The sequence below is a fragment of the Triplophysa rosa genome, linkage group LG15 (genome assembly GCF_024868665.1).
Source record: "Triplophysa rosa linkage group LG15, Trosa_1v2, whole genome shotgun sequence".
Taxonomy (NCBI): domain Eukaryota; kingdom Metazoa; phylum Chordata; class Actinopteri; order Cypriniformes; family Nemacheilidae; genus Triplophysa; species Triplophysa rosa.
In genome coordinates, this window is record NC_079904.1 from 15,313,941 (window position 1) to 15,337,034 (window position 23,094).

General features: G+C 36.2%; 2 protein-coding genes across 2 annotated transcripts; both read left to right on the forward strand.

Annotated features, from left to right (window-relative positions):
- The first annotated feature begins 5,097 nt into the window (after positions 1-5,097).
- Positions 5,098-12,555, forward strand: vipas39 (VPS33B interacting protein, apical-basolateral polarity regulator, spe-39 homolog). The gene is made up of 19 exons (XM_057352803.1): positions 5,098-5,187; positions 5,508-5,600; positions 5,742-5,841; positions 5,921-6,052; positions 6,136-6,174; positions 6,262-6,326; positions 6,481-6,537; positions 6,645-6,737; positions 6,853-6,886; positions 6,976-7,078; positions 7,440-7,467; positions 7,779-7,852; positions 7,963-8,038; positions 8,949-9,071; positions 9,711-9,752; positions 10,170-10,346; positions 10,487-10,576; positions 10,652-10,756; positions 12,063-12,555. Exons 2-19 carry the CDS (start codon positions 5,508-5,510, stop codon positions 12,081-12,083), a joined length of 1,452 nt encoding a protein of 483 aa, XP_057208786.1. The 5' UTR covers positions 5,098-5,187; the 3' UTR covers positions 12,084-12,555.
- Positions 12,556-13,170: 615 nt separating this feature from the next.
- Positions 13,171-19,959, forward strand: gpr132b (G protein-coupled receptor 132b). Its single transcript, XM_057353230.1, has 2 exons — positions 13,171-13,298; positions 17,188-19,959. The coding sequence occupies exon 2, from the start codon at positions 17,190-17,192 to the stop codon at positions 18,276-18,278; it is 1,089 nt and encodes a 362-aa protein (XP_057209213.1). The 5' UTR covers positions 13,171-13,298; positions 17,188-17,189; the 3' UTR covers positions 18,279-19,959.
- The last annotated feature ends 3,135 nt before the right edge of the window (positions 19,960-23,094 follow it).

A 23,094-nucleotide genomic window follows, 5' to 3' on the forward strand; every position in this document is an offset into this window, starting at 1 on the left:
TCTGTATGTTTTTGGAAAATGTTCTTGTTGATATTCATACCTGCGCTATAGTAATAGCGATCTATCTGTTTTGGATGAGTTGAAGTCACATTGAAGTGTCGGTCCCCTCAACCTTACAGAGAATAAGGCGGGTTCAGAGAACAGATGGATGGATGTCAATTTGGAACATAAGGATAGTAAAACTTTCAGATCGTGACTGCTGCAAAACTCCCAGCTGATATTCACATTATTAAAGAAGAATTTTTGATAATTGGTATCTTCAAACACAACTGTGGTGGCACTGTATTTTACTAATGAATTACATACAAGTAATATGACACATTGAATTTTTAAGGTTTCTTTATGAAGTATAACGTGCTGAATACAAAAATCACATCTTTTTTTGCCATTGGGTGTTACTCACAAAAAAACAAACAAAAATATTTAAACACATTTATACATTTCAGTATTATTACTCGTACACTGAATACAAGGTACTGGCATAACACTGAGCTCAAAACAACAGTTTAACATAGGAGTTACTAAAAATGAGTCGTTCAAAACTTCAGAAATGTACATTTGATAGTTTTTGTTAAAACTGTCCTCATGAACCAAGTTCCAGACGTAGTCACCCATGATTTTGCAGCAGTGAAAATGCCATGTCACGTCAACGACCCATATACAGTATATATATATAATGTGTGTTAATGTGTTATTATTTGTCTGTTTTAATATATGTATACATAAATGTATATATAATAAGTGTATTAAAAAACTATTAAGGTATAAACATAACTATTTCCTTTACATTTGCTCAAGCCACGGTTCTTTTGTCAAGGTCTCTGTAATTGGGCAGTAACTAGTGCCTTTGTACCGGCTGTATCCAGTCTCTGCTGTTCTTAACTGACCACATTTTTTTTTTACAAGTGTTCGCCTCCACTTTTCTGTGCTGTGGCCGTTTATGCTGTGGCTGGAGTGTTGCAGAAGATGTTGGGGCAACGCTGGCCTGCGGAGTTAACAAAGGGGTGTGGCCGAGGGTGTAGGGACCACAGAAACTGAAAGCAGGGGTAGTAGGGTAGCAAGAGTGGCAGAGGGGTCCAGTTGGAAGGTCATGGGCTGGCCCCACAATGCCTTGAGGGTGTTGTGGAAACTTTTCTGAGAGAGGAGACCAAGATTTGTCTTTAAAAATATTTTATTGCTTGCAAGCAGGATCAACTCAAAACAGAGTGACAATTACATTCCTCAGCTCCACAATATATTCTGGGTCTACCCTCTCAATTGGCTTTCCAGCCAATAGTCCACTCCAATAAGCTCTCCTAAAGAAAGCAAAATATAAATCATGAAACTAATAGTGATGGTTAAAGTGGTTATCGAATGTTTTAAGGCTAAATTGACACTCTTACCAGTGCACTTTGGTAAGGAATGATTCTGCTCGGTCCTGATTCCACCTGTTCAGGCCTTCCGGTAGATGCATCAGAAAATGCAGTGTGTTTGAGTAACTAATCTGAATAAATCTACTAATTGCATATTTAAAACAACCTATTTGTATGTATGGATAGATACAGAGCTGGACACTGTCAGATTTTCCTACCCCAGGGCAAAACTTAAAGGGGTCATATGGCGGAAGTACGTGTTTTTCTGTGCTTTTGGTGTGTTATTAGTTGCCCATGCATGTATTAGACACGTAAAATTGCAAAAATGAAAGTGTCGGAACAAAAGATGCATTCTATCTAAAACCCAGACCTGCCTGAAACTTCTCGTGTAACCACACCCCCACAAATCTACGTCAGTTGGTGGTATGATTTGACTAAGACCGCCCAAATGTATACTCAATTAAGGTGGGTGTACCTGTCAGTACAATTGCTTTGGAACCTGATGTTCCAAATATGGTAAGAGGCGTTACATTACCGTCACACGCAGTATTCGACCAATCACTACACACTGGTTAACTGGCCAATCATAGCACACCTCGCTTTTCAGAGCGATGAGCTTTGTAAAAAATCTGCTCTTTTCAGAGAGGCGGGTCAAAGAGGAGATACAAACATGCACTGTATGTGGAAAATACAGCGTTTTTTAACCTTAAATCGTGTATAGACATTGCATTACATCTAAAACAAATGATAATATTTGTTTTAGCCATGTCATATGACCCCTTTAATATAATCTAAACCACAACGACAAAATAAACAGTTAGGATGATTTTTACAATGCAAATACCCTGTCAAATAGTCCTACCAGCTTAAAATAAACACATAAAAAAGTTTACAGTATCCTACTACAGTACAAAATAAACCGGGAGGATTCATTTACAGTGCAAAATACCCTATCAAATTGTCCTACCAGTAATAAGTAAATATGTAGAATGATTTAACAACTAAAATGCCCTATCAGATTGTCGTAGCAGTATAACATAACAGGTAGGATGATTTTACAGTGCAAAAAAAAAAGATGTAATATTGGTATGACGCGTAGGATGAAATTTCAAGACACATTGTTTGCAGAGGTGGAATCCATATTTAAATATATAGGCTGGTAACTGAAATCCCCCCAATCAGCTAAATTAATGAAATACACATTTAAGTTAATAGTAGCCTATAGCCCAGACTATTGTTTTAAATTACTTTTTACTTTTACTTTGAGTAACCAAACATTACTGTAAAAATAAAAACATTGTAAATGTGCAACAGTGAAATCATTTCATGAACAACTTGAAACATGTTTAAGAAATAAAACAGATTTCAAAATTCAACTTGAATAATGGCGCCATCCTCTGGACGAGAGGCGAAATACATAATATTCTCTAAGGCACGTGCATTATAGGAGCAATGTGGGATTTTTAGGAGTATTTATTAACAAAACTGTCTTCAGATGTGTATAAAGACTTTATGTAACGAACCGTGTTTTATTTAGCCAGTGAGCTCAAGCTATCATTTTATATTTAAATTATATTTGTAATGCATTTTATAGATCATTGTTGTTTTTCAGATATATTTGTCACACAGGAATTAAAGGTCAAGTCATTGTATGATGACATCCATTGTCTTTTACTTCACATGTTGTAGTTTATGAGCTTTGTGTGATATAGAAAACTGTTTTTCAGCAGCAGCTCTTGTGTAATCTTCCTCTGAAAACGGAACCCAGACCTAGCAATGACCTACCTCGTTAATTATTCAAAACAACAGCCAATGGCAAGTCTCCAACGGCAGATCAAGCAATATTTTCATCATTAATATTATTGTTTGTAGTATATTAGCAAACTAACATATTCACATTTGTAATAACCTTTTTGACATTGTAACGTCAATAGTGGAGAAATCTGGAGACATTAATGTGATCGTATAGAGAGGACAATTGTCGCGATGAGACCAGGTTAGGCTATATAAATTATTGTATAGAGACACGAGAAGTTAACAGGAAGTAAAGTGTTAAAATGATTTGTTTGATGTATGTACTGTATATGGGTGGTTGACAAATATGCAGTAAAATATGCATTTTTGGTAAAACACCATGTTATGACGCAAAGTGTTTTTGTGTTTGTCTGCTAGATGGCGATGTTCCGTAGTGAGGAACGAGCGTGAAGCTGACTCCGAGGGTTACCTGTGAATCACAAGTGCCCCAGAACTGTTTGCTGTCCTACATTCTTCAAAATATATTCTTCTGTGTTCAACAGAACCAAAAATTATAAAGTAATTTTTATGCGAGTCAATGGGGGGCAAAATCTGTCTGGTTACAAGCATTCTTCCAAATATCTTTCTCTGTGTTCATCAGAACAAATAAATTTATACAGATTTGGAACAACTTGAAGGTGAGTAAATGATGACAGGATTTTCATTTTTGGGTGAACTGTCCCTTTAACACTTTTCTAGTGGTTCCAAAGAAGTTAAACATTTGAACAAATTTGAGGCAAAATCACCATACATAGGACAATTTTGAGATTTGGCTAAAAAAATAATAACAAAGCAGTTTGTATAACAAGAGGTCCATGTAAGATAAATATTTGCTTAACCATATGTTGCATTTGAAAAGAATACTAATTATATTTATTTTCATCGCTTCATCCCACCTTCCCTGTGCTACAGAAATGTATAGAATTTTCTGACAGTGACAATTGGGTAAAAAAAATAATATGTGAAAATTTGTACAGTTTTTGTTTATTTGCAATATACAGATATATCGTAATTAATGCCATAAGCTCAAAATTTGCTTGCGCTTATACACTATACACTATTGATACACTAAAACATTGATGCTACATGAAAATGAATATGACCACAATAATTAGCACCGCAGAATTGTACAAAACTATAAAAAAAGGTTGGGCGAAACAACAATTTGTTACACTTGTAATTAGTAATTGGTTTGTAAAAACATTTTAAAAGTTTTTTTTAAATGTTTATTTGACAAACATTCTTTTGTGTTTCATTTGGCTCAGTGAAATATTGAGTTCTGATTGGGCAGTTGCAGTTATGTTACCCTTTCTAAATAGTAGAAAATGTAAATAATCGTATTATACTGTACATGCTGTACAAGTTACTGTACATGCACAACGCTATTATCTAAAGGAGTAAGGGGAATGTCTTCTTTCAACAAGGGCGATGGATGCCAACCCCACATCTCTTCTCAAATCAAATAGTTAATGTAATAAATTACAGCACAATTTTCTTAATTTTTAAGACAAAACTTAGGCTTTAAGCTAAAGGTTTTTGCCCTAAAAGATACTACACAGACACTGGGTAAAGGGATGAGTAGTAATTAATAATAGGCTAATATTACCTTTTATATGTATATGTCTATACTGTGTGCAGAATTTCAACAAAAAGTTTAAAAGCGATTGTATATGCTGTTTATAATTAAAATACTATAGTAACTAGTAGCTATGCTGTAGTGCTTAGTGAACTGTTAAATTGTAGTAAGTGTTTTGAACTATTACTACAGGTTTTTAATTGACTATAGTAAAAATATAGTGGACTAACTTATTTTAATTATATAATAATTGTAATATACTATAGGTTACAACAGTATTTTATGTGTCTAAAATTTCAACAAAGAAAATTTGAATTTGAATATTTGGTAAAAAAAAATAGGAAACTACGCAGCAGACATTGTTTACGATATTCCGCGTGCTTTTATGTGTCAGACTTTTATTTTGGCGGCATGTTGGTACCAGGAAGTAACAAGACACAAATCTGACGTTTCGTGTGGAAGAAGGTTAGTCTGTTAAATATCAATCATATCATGCTATTTTGACTATTTATGATCAAATGTGCAAATAATGATAATTCCGGTAACGTTAATTAATACTGCTTAAAAATTGCAATGTTAGCGAATCTCCATATAGTCGTAGGTGCAGTTTGAGATGACGGAATCATATCTGTATATAAAATGTATAAAAAAATTAAGACAACTGGAGGATGATTTTGATTTTCATGTGTCGGTGTTTGCATGTCACGTAACCTAAACACTTCTGAGTTTGGTCATTTCAGAAGGGTCACTCGCTGTGAATAAACAGTGGTGTTTATGTTTTTTAGATGACACGAGCCAAACCAGAAGATGACGAGTACTGGAACAGGTCCAAATTAAAAGCTTTCACATTTGATGATGAAGACGATGAGTTTTCACGGGTAGGTTCATGGTGATTCTCCGGAGCCCTATGAAGACAGTCCACCGCCCCGTTTACTGCATGACTGGACACAATGGCCCGTGGCTCTAACACCTTTACACGTGCTCTATTATTCAGACAATGTTTTGTTCTCGTTTCACAGCTTAAAGAGTCCAAACGGACCGTCAACAGCCTTGTGATGGATGATGATGATGAAGAGGATGATTTTGAGAAAGTCAGTTGGAGTGGAGAACCTGTGGGAAGTATGTCGTCATTTTGATATCTGTTTTTGTCGATATTTCATCTGCTTGGTGTTTAAAGCTCATGCGTGTTTGTTTGTAGGTATCTCTTGGTCAGTTAAAGAGACTGCCTCCAGTAACCGATCAGGCAGTGAACAGGGCTTTCCCAAAATAGACACCACCTCTTCACTGTCCAAACAGGGATCTGGATACTCGCTGAGCTCTCTGTTTAGAGGTAATCTACACTGGTCATGAATGTTTTGGTTTAATGGTTTAGTACACTCATGTAATTCTTCTCTTATCTGTTTTTATTTTCAGCAAAAAGTAAATCTGGTGGTTTTCCGTCCTTCTCAGAGTGTGAGTTCAAATCACTGAAGTTTTTTGTATGATTATAGTCTAAATTCTGTATTATATTAAAGTGTGTGTGTGTTCGTTGTTTTCTAGCTTTTAGTGAAACATCAATAAGAACATATGCACCAGAGCTGCGAAAACCCAAATCTGATAGAAAGGTAATTACAAAAATGCATATAAAACGTCTCAAGTCTGGTTATGTTAAGGATAAAGTAGTTGAGAGATTTTCCATTGCGCAATTCTTGTTTTTCATTATTATGTTTGTTTCATTTGATTCTAACATTGATTTGTTTTCTAAAAAAATGATGATAGAATTTTGTCAGCGACCTGAGTCCTGAGGAAACAGTGAGGAGAATGCAGAAAGGACGGGTAGGGGGCAGTAAATATGTATAAATTGTAGCTATTGCACTAGAAAGTCATTTTAGCAAGTTTGTCATAGATATCCAAATGTTTTGTTAATTTTGCTGTCTCAACAGGCGTACTCGCTGGAGAAGTTCCGCTCCCTGCAGGACAAACTTTTGCTTCTGGATGAAGCAGTTGCTCTTTATGATGGCAATGTCATCGCTGCTGTGAGCATCACATGACCAATGACATCATCATCTTATATAGAGTACTGGGAAAACACTATTTGTTATTTAGTTCAATTATTCACATGCTTTTTGCATTTGCGTTTTCCTGTTTCAGGTCTTGATCTATTTAAAAACGTCTTTAAATAAAGGTGAGAAATATTGCAGTATATGCTCACTAGTTTCTCCTTTTTTCAACATGTGAAGAATTTCTTGAAAATCTTATTCGTTATTAATGCAGAAATCCTCTTTCGAGAGTTAATGTCCAGAGATGTGGCTCTGCGTCATTACGTTCACTATTTAAAAGAGATGGGAGAACAGAAGCTTCTGGTGGAGTTACTGAAGTAAGTTTACTTTTGATCTGACCTCTCAGAATGTAAAAACGGTTTACAATGCAACAATTTATTTGCATGTATTTGCATTTAATTGGTTGATATGATGAGTTTTATTGTTATATGGGTTGTTAATCGTACATGTGTACTATGGTGTGACATAATTTAGAAAGCAAACAGTTAATATTACATTGTTTTATATAAAATAGCAAAAGAGAGATTTATCTTCATTGTTGTTGTTTTTTTTCCCAAAATTTTGCTGTCACACCATAGGATACATTTGCACTTAAATCTGTCAACAACCCTCATACAGTATATTTTATTTGAATAATTGACCGCTTCTTTATCTGTGTTGCTTGGGTCATTGTTTTAGGGCTCTCGGCAGGACGGAAGATATGGCGGTACGTATGGTGGTGCTAACTGGACCGACAGTTGTTACTGATTTAACAACTTTCACTATTCTCTTTGCTTGAATGCATGTCAATATTCACATAACAAATTATTTTATTTTAATTTATTTTAATCAGAGTTGAAATTAGTTTCTAAAGCTTCCAAAACATAAAAAAGCGTGTAACCTTAAATAAATAATCATAATTTATCTTTTATGGTCTTATTGCTGAAGTTCTGTTGATACGTTACAAGTTTGTGTCTTCTGTAAGTTGTTATGGCTTTGCTTTTAGATTAAAACTGTCTGCCTTTATATTTTAAACAGTTAATGCAATACAAAGAACACTTGGGTATTAAGGATGAAGGCAGAAGAAGAGATTTCCTTAAAAGTTGCCTCAGGTAAAGATTAATGACGCCGTACGCTGTAGTGATCTGTCAATGCAGTGCAGTAGAGTTCAATATTACCTTCCCCCTCTGACAAACAGATCTGTTTGATTTTTGTTTTTTAGCCTTCCTTTTTCTCAAGACGATGCCACTCATGTTCAAGACCACTATGAACTCCTCGAGAGACAAATCATCATCGAGGTGAGGGATCTACTTCATGTATTTGGTATAGACAACCATACAAATTCTTAAAAACACCTACTCATTTTTTATTTACCTTTAATATCTGCTCTATAATAATAATAGTTTAATAAGCTGGAGAATAAACTCTAACCTTCAGTGTATACTCTAGACTATATACAACTTGGATAAAGGCGAGTAAAATATGGATTAAATAAAAAAAACATTATTGGGTGAACTATTCATTTAAACAGAATAGGAGAAAGTTATTTTAATTCATTAAAAAAGTCCTTTATTGGGTTTCTGTTCCTTTATTGAAAGCAGGAACAGAGAAAAGCACCCCACCTTACTGCACAGTTTAAGCGGTATTTCCTCTTTACCTCCCCAATCTTCCTCTTTTCTACATGTGATGTGCAAGGTTATGGGTCTCTCTCTATGTACAGATGAAAGTGGATAGGATAGGCTCCTCTCAAATTGGGTTACAAAGCAGATGTTTCCTTTATGTATTATGGGTTGTGATCTGAAAGGCTTGGACACTTTTCCTATGGCGCAGTAGAATTGTAGTTTCCAACTGTTGGTTGTACAATATCAACATTTGTTACTTTGATGTCAGGCTGTTGGGTAACACTTTATTTCACAGTGCCCTTGATACATATGTTACGTGTATTTACTTTAGTATTAACTATACATTTTGCATAAATACATGCAGTATAACTAGCCTTACACCACACCCTAACCCAATAGTAAGTACATGTAGTTCATTATTATTACTCAGTACTTAAATATATAATTACACTGTAACACAAGACATGTAGAATAAAGTGTAGCCGGCTGTTGTTTAACATGCAGGTACATATTCTTATCTTCCAAGAAGATTTTTTCCCATTGCTGAAGTTCTGAAATGTATGTAATAGGCATGTTTGCTTTTCAGGCTAGTGACAAGAAGGCAGATGGTGAAATCTTTAAAAAGTTTCCAAGGAAAGCATCTATCTTAAATATGCCAATCATCACCACACTATACTACTCCTGCTTTTACCATTATGGAGAGTCTGAGGTACATTCTGCACTTCTATTCAGAAACTACTGTTATTTTCTGGAGTGTATATAAAGTATACAGTAGTAACCAAAAGTGATGTCCGTTGTGCATATTTGTACAATATTTGCTTTTAATGCCCCTCTGGGGACAATAAACCATCAAAATATGTATGGTACAAGATGGACCCACTAAACATAAACAGAATATTGGTTTTATTCAAATATAGCAAAGAAAATGAATAGAAAAACGAAAGGCATACATTGACTGCAGTTTTATCTGTTATTAATATTTGTGTATCCTCTCTTGTGGTATTATAGTCATTCTCCTAGTCTTTGTAAACTTTGTTCATGTATTGTGTGTTATCTTTTGCCAAGCCTCCTAAAATTCTTCTCAAAGTTGAGCTTTAGTTTATAGTCCAAACACAACTAGGCAACATGAATACAATTTCTTTAATGAGTCTTTCAAAATACATTTGAATAAAGAGTAAAGATGTCAATTGTCCAGAGTTGGACATCACTTTTGGCCACAGCTGTATATATACACATTCTAATGGATCCAATTTGGAAAATGAGTTGATATTCAAATGTTTGTTACATTTTCAGTTCTCATGGCATATGTACAACAGCTTTTAATCAGTTTGTCTTTTTTTAACTTTAGGGAACTTACAGCAGCCCAGCAAACATTAGAAAAACCTTCAGGGTGAGACAGTCCTATTATAATATCATTTTACCTGTACTATTTATTATCTATTAACCTGCCGAACTTCTTCACATTCTTATCTTTACATTGACTATTTTCCACATTTTAGAATAATATTGAAAACTTTCATTTTAATCTTTCATAAAGTAGCCACTCTTTGCATATATCAGCTTTTCACACTGTCATTCAAAAGTATTGAAGGACTTCCCATGAGTACTAGCCACTTGTTGGCTGCTTTCTCTCCAGAATATTTTTTTACTTTAGTCACATGTTTAATTTGTCTGCTGAACTAATGTCATGTATTTAAGAATAAGCAGTGTTTAGTAGCAATTTTCCTTCTGAGAAGGAGTTGCTTTCAGTTTTTGTCAAACACTTTACCATGACCTTTAACTGCTGTACCATATTTTCTCTTGACAGATTTCAGAAAAGCAGTACATTCTAACAGCTCTTGGCGCGAGAGCTAAACTAAAATTATGGTTTGATGTGGATAGTTTGTTCAACACCAAAAACTGGCTTGGCTACACCAAGAAGAAATCCCCCATTGGCTTTCACAAAGTGGTTGACATCCTCCACAAAAACAACGCACCTATATCGGTACCTCAGTTTCTATACTGAGTTTCTGCTCAGTTATCTCCCTGCCCTCCACCTTCCCCTGGTGCCATGTGACAACTGAATAAGCAATGTTTTATGATGTCGCATTATCGCATTATGATGCAGTTTTGCTTTATGTGCAGGTTCTGCAGGAATATGTGAACCTCATCGATGACACAGAGGTCAAGCTCAGTATGGCTCTGAAGTATAAATGCCATGACATTGTCATCAATGTGAGTTTTTCATTCAGTTCTTGATTTGTCGCTTTATGGGATCTGAAGTGACCTACTACGCATTTTATCCATCAGACGTACAGGGACCTGAAGGACCGACAGCAGCTTGTTGTGTACAGAGCAAAGCTGGAGCGAGACTCTGTTGAGTACAGGAAGGTCCAAGAAATCCTCAGCAATGGGGTAAGAGGAAGAGAACAGCCACTTTTGAATCATTTTCTTGTTCATGATTTCAAAATAGAGCTAGGCTGTTACATGACAGTGTGCTTAAGAGGTTTCTGGATGACAGGAGAAGAAATTACAGTAATATGATAAATCCATACCTTATAATAGGGATCATGAACGTGTTCACACATGTTCTTAAAAATATCTACATTAGTCTGATTATGATGCCTGACAAAGTGCTTTGTTACATTTGAGTTTCACTTTTTTTACAAAAAAATAAACCTACTGACCCGAAGACTTTATTAAATAGCATATTCTCACTTCCCAAAGTCCATTTTAAGTGAAAAATACTTCTCTGGCAAATGTGAAGATTAAGTTTTATATACGAAGAAGGTATGGTAACACTTTACGATAAGGTGCTATAGTTATCATTAGTAAATGCGTTAGCTAACATTAGCTAACAATGAACAATTTATTTTTTCCTTTTTAATGTTAGTTCATGTCAATACAGTTATTCATGTTAGTTCACGGTTCATTAACTAATGTTAACAGTGACATTTGATTTTAATAACGTATTGGTAAATGCAGAAATGAACATGAATTAATATTAAATGCTGTAGAAGTATTGTTAATTGTTATTTCATGTTAGCTAATGCATTAACTAATTGTTAACAAATAGCACCTTATACGCCCTTTTCACATGACGTCACGCATCTTCCGTTCTGCCGCGAAGCAGTGTATCGTTACTTCCGCTAGCACTCCAGTTCTTAAGGTGGCGGTAATGCACCTATAAGCTGATTTGCCAACCGCCAGTAAAACTCAAGAAGAAGAAGAAGTTACTTCCGCTAGCGCCTCAGAATGGAGTTTACCAAGTCCCTTGCACATCTGCCACAAATATGGCTAGATGATGTACAACGTCTTGCAGACAAATTTTCGCTAACGACAAGATCAAAGCTAGAGAAAGGATACAAATTCTTCGTTGATCAGTACCTGTTTGATTATGAAGGTAAGTGTTTTGTTTTCTTTGTGTGTTAGCGAAGGTGCTAGGATAAGTACTTGAATACGTGTTCTGTCAGTTTTTTTCACTGTTGTTAAATTCCACCGCGATGGCAAAATGGAAGTTCTTCTTGTTTGTTGCAAGACGGATGTTGTGATACACTGCTTTTCGAAAAGGCGGAAGTTAAGTGACGTCATTGTGAAAAGGGCCTATTGTAAAGTGTTACCAATATATTTTGTTATTCTGTTCTGGCTATTAACATATATATATATAAGTAATTTTTTAACATTGCAATTAAAATGACACATGCCCTTTTATTCGCTTCAGCAAATCAGATGGAAAAACTGACATGGACGCTGACACAAAGCATGCAGCGATGTGCTGTTAAAGACCGCTCTCATAGACAATATTTCACAAAAACTTCATACAGCTGCTTATTATGAGTCTTACAGTTAAGGCGAGACCAACAGGACTGAGATCTTCAGCTTGTTCAGCATCATCAGGGCATCAACATCTGCTTTATCAGATGGAGTAATTCTCTCGCAAATGTTTAAAAGTGTGCTCAATATGATTGTGAATCTGCCAAGTGTCCTTCTGCCAACTGTACAGGTGAACACTATTTAAACACAAAAACATAAAAATGTTGCTTGCTTGCCAGTGTGCAACATATTCTTCATCTCTCAACCCCTTATATCTCTCTATTCAAACATGTATTTATTTATGAACATTCCTCTTCCTCTGTTTTTTAAATGTATTAAAAATCTAATACAATTGTGTATGCTGTATGAATATGTGACTGATTTGTTTTAATAAAAAAAATGTAAAGATTGTGTGTTTGTTCATCAAGTTTTCTCAGCGATGACAGGTTGCCCACACAGTTACAATGAATGTTGAGTGAGGTCAAACAACAAATGTGTATTTTTAGTCCGGACATTTCCTGTGATGTCATTTAAGGGGGCTTTGAATCATAACCCGTCAACTTAAAATGTTAAATATTTTAGATCAAATGCATATTGTGAAAAATAAGTTTCACAATATTCCATTTCTTACATGCCAAACTGTGATCTCCCCTCCCAAAAGATCTTTAGACATTCTCAGCTATACAGTACATACTGTTCATTTCATAAGGGCAGTCTTTAACTTTCAATGATTGACCCTTTTTATGTTGGTAGTATGCTGGTACAGTACTTACAAACTGCTCTGTATATTTTGCATAATGTTAAATGATCACTCATGTGTAAGTCGCTTCATATAAAACCGTCTGCTTAAATGACTAAATAAATGCACAAAAACTACCCACGATGCCTGAAAAGCTGTTAGACTTTGGAGATGAACTGATTTTTTCTTTCTTTTCACTTATAAAATCTGGAGACAAAGGGAGTTAAAATCAATGAATTTGATTCATAATAGATTTCACATGTTGGAGAAAGCAGAAGTGTGCTGATCACATGCAACCTCAGTCTCATCTTCACGCGAGCCGCAGTGAGTGACAGTGATGTTCTCCACTCCGCTGTGTTTCACTATGATGGACAAATGTGGCCAATAACTCAACAGCATTTAGAGGTAAGATTTGGGTCACAATTGTATCGCTCAAAAGTTTTTTATAGAAGATCAGAACAGCCAATAATGAGTTTTTTTTATCGTTTTGCAAAACGTGTGTTTCGCACACACATTTTACGAATTGTTGTACACTTACACGTGTGTTTTAAATGCCTGATTCGTGTTTGTGTTTATTAGTTAGGGTGTGACATGTTTTGTACAAAAGAAAAAAAAAGAATTAAAATGACATGAATGTTTTTATATGTCGGATTTTCGTGTCTTGTCATTAAACAAAGAAAGTCGTAAATATTTAATGTGGTTGTCAGCTTACTCAACGAGTACATTTTTCTGGTCTGACGTGTGTTAGCTCGTTTTGTTTTATATATTAGACTACTTTATTTAAGATAATAAAAACAGAATGCTTGGCATGTTTTACTGTAAGGAGCATCTCATTTCAGGTCGTGTTTGAGCTTGTGAAATCTGGAGCGCCTCTTGGCTGATGTGTAAAGGGCTCATAGAGCATCGCCACTGCTTGACACTAATGTAATGGGACAAGAGAAAAAGCATTTAATCTTATCCAAAACCATCGTGTTTTTCTTAACATCGCTACAAGTGTTTTAATGAACGAAGTAGGTCACAAAACACAATGCCCGTAGTCTCCTTCATTCTCTCCGTCTTTCGCGTCTTTCGTGACAGGAAATCAATGACAGTTTGTCAATCCAGTGACCCCGCTGCATTGCGTGCACTATTTGCACAATTCTCGGCAACGTTTCGGCTATCCTCTTCGAGGAAAAGGAGTATCTTTAGTCAGCTATATTCTTCGTAAATGTGGGTGGCTTAGCGGTTTAACTGTTTGAACTGTGAAAACCTCTTTCTCAATAACTGTGCTTACTGCATTTGGTCGTATTTACCTCTCAGTTTGAACCTTTATTGATAAGACCTCAGCATGATGCTCAAAGAAATGAGATGCCATCATTTAGCAAAGGCTTATGCCAACATGTTTCCAACTACAAAGCACTTTATTTTCTCCTTCCTCCCTGCTGAAAAAAAACAATAGTCTACAAATTCTAATGGTTTCCATAAAAATACCATTATAGAACATCAGCTGTTTGCCAATAAAATCATTACAAAAAAGGCTTTATGGGCTTTATTCCAGTAGGATTTCATTTAATGTTCTACTGATTTCCATCTGCCAGATATCTTCCCACCGATCCCAAGACATTACCACTACCTCGGAGACCATTATAGTTTCCATTAAAACAGTACTATTCCCATTGTAACTATTAAATCCATTAGAATTTCTGTGATTGTTTCTACTGTCTAGATGTTTTGTTTGGTATCCAATTGTGCGATTTGTCCACCTGCTTTTGTCTGATGGTGAAGTTAAAAGGGTAAATGCTTTTGTCAAATGAATGCTTGCATGAACATTGGACATACTGTATTTGACATCATTAAAACAAAACAGAAGTTCTAATATGCATTCTAAGCTTTGACAAATACAGTACTCTAAATACAGAATTAAAAGGGATACAATTCTTTCATCATTTACCTGCGAGTTGTTCCAAATCTGTATACATTTCTTTGTTCTGATGAACACAGAGAAAGATATTTGGAAGAATGCTTATAATCTTGCCCCCCATTGACTACCATAGTAGGAAAAATTACTTCTGTTGAACACAGAAGAAGACATTTTGAAGAATGTAGGACAGCAAACAGTTCTGGGGCACTTTTGACGCATTGTATTTTTTCCTACTACGGGAGTCAATGGGGGGCAAAATCTGTCTGGTTACAAGCATTCTTCCAAATATCTTTCTCTGGGTTCATCAGAACAAAGAAATGTATACAGATTTGGAACAACTCGAAGGTGAGTAAATGATGACAGAATTTTCATTTTGTCTGAAGTATCCCTTTGAAGAGAACCAGTGTTGTTTTATCAGAAGTATAACTAGCTTTTTATTAAAGTGGCTCTTACTGTACTTGTTAAAACATGGAAAAAGATACATGGGTCGTTCTTACAAAACCCTTGAAACACATGATACCGATATCTCATTACCGTAACACGTCCAGCTATCTCTGAGTGCATGTTGTAATTTAAAAATGTCAATATTCAGAAAAAAATCATTGCTTTAGATGTTCTTAAATGACTGAAAATACACTGCCCGTATATTCATGTACTGTACAGTATAATAAAAATGAAGAAAGTGCCAGTGACATTCTCATTTTCTGAAATGTTTTAAAGTATTTGAAGTAACACATCTGCCAGCCAGTACCTATATGGCTACCAGGCAGTGGCGTATCCAGGGGTGGGGCCTCAAATTGCCTGCCGGGGCTGTTGATCACAAATTCAAACATAACATGCGCTAGATGGACGTGTTTGGCCATTCTCGCACGGCTGAACAGCAGCTGACTGTACCACAAGTATAGCAATTGCATGTTCGCATTACATTATTTTAAATACATTCACGAGCAGATCTTTTCAGAAAAACGATCGTGTTTCCTTCACGTGCAGCATATAACCTGATGTATTACATTATAATATAGGCCTGTAGCCTATGCCTCTCATTTAGATGTGAAATCTATAAATCACAAATGTTCTTGAAATTGTACGCAGCTGAACAGTTTCAGATCTCCGCCTTGTAAACGATGTCTAATTAATGTCATTAGTCTGGCAAGGTCGTTTACAAGCGGCAAGAATGGCTTATATTTTCAAAAACCTGCAGCACTAGGGCCAAACAAAAGTGCGTACGTCTGCTCAGACCCTGACGTGGAGCTAAGCACTTTTCCACGTCAAAGACGTTGTCGTGGATTTTTGCGTACGCACACTCTATGATCAAATATGTTCGCACATTTTGTAAATGAGGCCCAGGTTTAAGTAATCTGCATAGATTTTATTTATTGCAAATACTCAACACACTCATCATTGGCACATCATCTGCGCATGACTTGAATATTCCCGTCACTGCGCTACAATCAACGGTGTGCTGGTTCGGTCACACACCGCCTGAGAAACGCAACTCCGTGTCTGGGACAACTCAGCCACACACATACTGTACAGTGTTTTTTTTCTGTAAGACTAGTCTTATGTTTTGGCAGTAGTTGTGAAGCATTGATTTGTGTAAAGTTTATATAACTTGACGCTCTGTGTATTTTTTTGTGAATTGCCCAGGATGGAAAATTATTTTCTTACAGTATTAAAGTTAATACAAATTGTACTTGACTGTTCCTATTTACAACAGTAAATAAATGCCATTAAAAGTTTAAAAGGTTTCACGGTTTATTGCTTATTTTAAAGCTTACTGAACTATAATGATACGTACATATCATTGATGGTTGGCCCCTCTGTTTTAACTGCGGCCCCAGTTGTGCCCCCAGTCAAAAAATCCTAGAATCGCCCCTGCTACCAGGTTAACAGATTTCTTTATATTTTTGTGGTTAAAAGTTAAATTTTCTCTTGTCGTACTATTTACACGACAATATCGATCATCATTACCTTAACAGGTTGTTTTTAATTTAAAAAATGTTACATTTATAATTTTCTATATAAACACTTTATTAATGTCTAATTATGCATGATGAATAAAAACTTGCTTAGGCATCATGGCTTCTCTTTTTTTAGCAAAACATGCTACGGTATTGACATTTTTACAGTGTTACGGTAATGAGATTTTAAGGTCTTGTTGTAAAAAAAACTTTGAAAAATGTGTGTTTAAATTAATGCTTTTAATCTTGTCAGAACTTGTTTTTAATGTCTAAAAAGGCAAATTGTTAATGCAAGTTTCTGTAAAAAATCATATTTGACATCTTGGAAATCGAGATTTTGTGAGAATCACCCACCTATTCTATTCAGAATAAATGTCTGTTATGTTATTATTGTGTTTGTTCAATAATACTCATCGTTAATTCTGGTCCCCAGAAATGATGCATGAATCCAGTGCCACACAGAGCATTATGACAACCATGAATCAGTCTGTGATCATGCCCTGCGAAGTGCCATACATGGAGGACCGGATTCCTCTACTGGTGCTTTACATCATGGTTTTTATCATCGGTCTGCCTGCCAACCTGGTCACCGTCTACCTCACCTTCCACCAAGTGTGTCGAAAGAACTTTCTTGGGATCTACCTGCTAAGCCTATCCGTGTGTGATCTCACCTACCTGTTTACGCTGCCAGTGTGGGCTGTGTACGTCAACGAAAACCACGTATGGCCCTGGAGCTCTATGGCTTGCAAAGTGACCGGCTTTGTTTTTTTCAACAACATGTACATTAGCATATTTCTGCTTTGCTGTATTTCCATCGACCGCTACGTGGCGGTGGTCCACGCTATCGAATCCCGGGGCCTTCGCCATAAAAGGGTCGCTGCTCTCATAGTGTTTTCCGTCTACCTGGTGGTGGGCTTGGGTCACCTGCCTGTCTTCATGATGCGGGAGGGCGATGCCGCCGAGGGCAGTCGCCGCTGCTTTGAGCCGGGCCAGAACACAGCGACGGTAACAGGATTCAACTATGCCCGCTTCTGCATTGGTTTTTGCGGTCCTCTGGCTATCCTGATCTTCACCAACAGGGCTATTCTTACCAACGTGCAGGCCAGCACCGGACTCCAGCCCCATCAGAAAGTGAAAGTTCGCTATCTGGCTGTGGCGGTCGTGGCGCTGTTTTTGATTTGTTTTGCTCCTTATCACATTATATTGCTTATACGTGCTGTTACCTACCACTTCCCAGAGCTGCAGAAGGAGTGCCACTTTGAGCATCATGTTTACACGCCCTATCAAATCTCTTTGGGTTTGTCTACCGTTAACAGCGCTATTAACCCCTTTCTCTACGTCCTCTCGAGTAATAACATCCACGAGGAGGTAAGAAAAAGCATGGCAGAGATGTGTAGCAAAATTACCTTGATTCCACCCTCAACACACAGTAGCCAACATAACATGCACAGTTCCAAAAGCAATTCTGGACCTGCTCTTACAAAGGAGGATGAAATGAGGACAGCTTCTCCTGTTTCAGGCTAAAATCGTAAATGGATTTATAGTCATTTTTTCACTTGGACTAGTTGAGGAAGATATCAAGGTTGTACAGTAGCACTTCATGAGGCAACTGGAAATGAGACAATAATCTTACATCACTGTGGTATTTCACTCCTCATTTTCGACTTCCATTTAAAAGTTGTCTCAACAGTTTGTGTGACAGATACCTTACATTTGACTCCTGCACTCATCCTTTTGTCCTTTGGAAATTCTATTGACTTTGTAATTCACACAAATACAAATAAATGCATAATACAAATTTATAAATAACAGGTTTTTAATTTTTAATATTTTTAAATTGTTGACTGGATATTTTTATAGGGGCCCAAAAAAAATCTGGTGAGGGAATTCTCCCATAGCACCCCACCACGACCCGTTTTGTAGTTTCCTCTGACGAAGACTCCCACTTAAAGAGAATTGGGCCATGCCACTGAAATGTCATGTAGCTGCAGTTGGTTTCATACTCGGAATAGATGGTTATATTATTTTGGTTAGTCAACGTATATTTAGAAAAAAACAAAAAAAATTAATAGTAAACTTGTGAGACTTTCTGTCCATCTAAAGGGGTACAAGTGTCAATCACTGTAGTAGGGTATGTTTTCAGTGTGTGAATTGATTTATTGAAAATGTTTAATGCACAAAAATGTTTTTTACTGTAAATATTATTTATTTATGTTGAGAAGCATTAGACAGTTCTTAGACAGCATTATGTTGATGTTTCTAAACTTTTTGAACATTTTAATAAGTCTGAAATCTTGATTTCAAATGTAACATATTATAACCCAAAAAACAGTTTTATATATTATATTAGTCTCTCATAATGTGGCACACTTACCACTTTTTTAAATAACTAAATAAAATTGAAAAATCACAACTTTGATACAGTATATTCATATGATTCACACACATGCAAAAGATAATCACTGAATATTATCTCTGTGTTGACCTCTTTTTTGGTTACGGAATTTATGACACGTTTTCATAAAACAAAGCTTTTGTGGTCAATGCACCAGTAGTCTATAGACAGCATCCTGCCTTTGACATGCTTATCGTGCGCAAAAATGTGTTTGTGTGTCTGTCATGCCGAATCTTCAAAAGCTAGACAACCACATAGTCATCCTGTATGTCTGCTTTCTCCTTCCATCATAAATGTCTAGAATAATTAACCCTATACCGAGATGGGTTTCTAATTGGTTCCTCAATGAATCTTTAAGTAGCCAGCAGCTGTCCTCAGCCAATAGAAAACAATTACCCCAGCTGTACCTGCCATTGTTGGAAGGCACTGGGCATCTGTCTGAGATGTGTGGGGTTTTTTTTTGTAAATATATATAACAACAACAAACTGCCCTGGCATATATTTTGGTTATTTGTGCATTAGATATAACTAGTTGCCTTTATTTAAAACGGGAAGATTAAACAAAATGTCCCCAAATGACCATGGCACTGGCTATGTAGTTTTGGCTATAAATGGCTATAAACTGTAGTTGTGTTCAGTATGTGAGTGGGTATTTCATGTGGTATCTTTAAACTAAATCTTTCCTTCTGCTGTAGTGTGCTATCTCTCTTAATGTTTCAAGACATGTGAATTATTAATGATTAAACAAAGGGAGGCACAAAGTATGTACTGTATACCATCATTCTCTTTTTATATCTATTGATATTTATTTCACTTATCTGAATGTGTGTGATGAATGGTCCGACAGTTTGAAAATATTTTGGTTACATGCTAAATCCAATGTCTTTTATCTTGCTCCTGTGCTGTCATTTCCACATTTATTTCAACCTGCACCTCAGTGTGCACAATGTGACACGCCTTTATACCAAACACAAATAATGGAATGCTTACATTAAAATTAGGTTAAAAATATATATTTTTAATTTGTCAAAGCTAACTGCATGAACAAGAGCCTATTTGTAAATACATTCGCAGCGCCACCTGCTGGTATTGATAGTGATATGATCACCTGATCCGTACAAACCTTCATTTGTTTTATTTTTATATATTTTTATCCTTCACGCTAAAGCGAAAATTAGTTCATGGCTACGGATGTTTTTTTTGGGGGGGGTAACACTACATTATTTTAATTTAACTTTATTGTACTCATATTTAGCAGCAGCATCGTAAATATCACACTAAGAGGTATTTGTATTTGTGGGCTATTATAACTCATAAGTAGCAAACTAAAACATTGACTAAATCATCTATAAAACCAAAGAAATCCAATATGTTCACGTCATTCACGTAATGGCCAGTAGAGGGCAGTGTTGTCTAACTCACTTTTTTACCTTAATTCATGACAAACAAGCAATCTTTAAAACTGAAGATCGTTACCGATTTTTCGGTAAAAAAAGATTTTTCAACTTCAGAGACCAGCAATGCTAACAAGCTAAACACAAAACAGGTGCACAATTTCTTGATAACTTTCACATTATCAATGTCAAACTACAGTACAGCATGTTCAACCGCAGGACTGTGTGCTGCATCAGTGTTTAATCTGTGTAGAAGACACTGTAGCCAACAGCATGCAGAAATACTGTTACGGTTGAAAGTGTCAGCGGTGCACACTGCATTAGAAGTCATTAGTTGCTGACATTGTGGTTTGAACCACTCCTTTAGAACAAACCTTTTACCCTAGTTTCCATTCAGAGGCAGGATATCGACATGATGTAATATTTAGAAGTGCACATGACAGCAGGTCTGATACCCAAAAACACGTAAAGGAGTCAACTTAAATAACGATTAAATATGATATACAAGTGTTTTAAGTGGTGCCACCTGCTGTGTAGACAGACATACAGTGGCAGAAACGAATAGGAAGAACCAGGGAATAATACAGAGTCTGTCCTGTGCAGGGTATAATCTGGTCTAATTGAAGATGGTCAATGAGAATGGGATGCTGTCCTAATTTACTTATAATCATAGATAATCCCTCTCATCAGCAACACATTACCTTGCAACGCTCACAACAAGTGTTGACATTAAATGCTTTGGAGGAGCTGACAAGCAAAAAAAAAAAAACGTATTTAAAAACCACATTTCTTCTTTCTTTCTTTCTTTCTTTCTTTCTTTCTTTCTTTCTTTCTTTCTTTCTTTCTTTCTTTCTTTCTTTCTTTCTTTCTTTCTTTCTTTCTTTCTTTCTTTCTTTCTTTCTTTCTTTCTTTCTTTCTTTCTTTCTTTATTATTATTAATAGTAGGCTAATATGTTATTTTTATGAGCATGGATACACAGAGTACTTTTACCTTTTTATTTGTCACCCCACAAGATCATGTAAGAAATTGATAATGAAGTTAGGAAAATCATAAAAAGAAAATACTTTCCCGTATACAATAGAGTCATTGATAAAAGGTGTAGGAAAAAAAAGCTAATCTTTACGAATGTTGCTGTATGCATCCACTACCCATATGCAGAGTTTAGCAACCTAAATGTTTTTACTCCATAATCCTGTTGAAGGATGTGCAACTTCAAATATATTGAATCAAATGAAACCCATTCTAACAGCTCCATATATTTTGTCACTTCTCCACATTCAGCCCACTCAGGAGACAGGTATTGACAGATGGTCCGGGCATTACCCAGAATCATGTTTTCACAGTCGACTTTATCTTGGCTTAATGCCTGACACACACAAAAGGAATACCAAGTTGCAGATAAAACAAAATGTAAATGTATACAGGCCTGCTATCTTGTTAAGTATATCTTTCTGAGTATACTGTATATATCTATGTTTCATTTGATTCCGCCTCTTGAAGTGATGAATATAATCACTTTTTGTAATGCAGTTATGCAAAGACAGAAGTATTACTAGACAGATGCATACTGAAAAGTGACACAAGATCAAACATTGGGTGTTCAGCAGGAACATCTGAATACATAGACTGTGGTAAAGTAAATTTACAGAATTTTGTAACACCAATCTACCAGATGGAGTAACTGGATGTAGTAACAGCATTTACACAATTTTCAGACAAATGTTTTAACAGGCGTGTCCAAAATGATGTTGCTTTTCCTTCCTGTGGTCAAATCACAGCTGCTGTCATGAGGGTATTTCCAGACCAGTCAGCAGTGTGTCTTTAGTGGCTTCCAGCTCCATGACCCTACTATTATCTAATTTCCCCTTTCAAACATATACGCACACATGCACACGCACACGTACACCCACAACCACCACCCCCCCCTCACACACACAAACATGTCTGGTTTACTATCTCCGTGAGGACAGTCCATAGGCATAATGTTTTTTATACTGTACAAACTGTATATTTTATCCCCTACCCCTAACCCACCCCCTAAACCTAAAGATCGTAGAAAACTTTTTGCATTTTTAGATTTTTTAAAAATATTGTTCTGTACAATTTATTAGCTGTTTTGCCCATGGGGACCTCAATTTTGGTCGCCACAGTGACACGAGTCCCCATGTGTTGGTGTGCATTCAGGTTTAGGTCCCCCACCGGGATATAAAAACATGTCCACACACACACGCACGCGCGCGCACACACACACACACACACACACACGCACGCACGCACGCACGCACACACACAGACAATTAAAGTGATATCTCACATAAAAATATACACTTTGTCATCACCCAAAGAAGATATTTTGAAGAATGTTGTTAACTGGCCCCCATTCACTTGCATTGATTTTGTATCAAGACCATAGAAGTGAATGGGGGCCAGTGCTGTTCGGTTACCAACTTTCATCAAAATATCTTCTTTTGTGTTCTGCGAGAAAAAGAAAGTCATAAAGAAATGACAAGAGGGTGAGTAAATGATGACAGAATTTTCATTTTTGGGTGA

Coding starts and splice junctions, on each gene's coding strand:
- vipas39 (XM_057352803.1), top strand. CDS start 5,508: ATGACACGAGCCAAACCAGAAGATGACGAGTACTGGAACAGGTCCAAA. Junction 7,079..7,439: donor CTTCTGGTGGAGTTACTGAA/GTAAGTTTACTT, acceptor TCATTGTTTTAG/GGCTCTCGGCAGGACGGAAG. Junction 7,853..7,962: donor TTCCTTAAAAGTTGCCTCAG/GTAAAGATTAAT, acceptor TTTGTTTTTTAG/CCTTCCTTTTTCTCAAGACG.
- gpr132b (XM_057353230.1), top strand. CDS start 17,190: ATGATGCATGAATCCAGTGCCACACAGAGCATTATGACAACCATGAAT.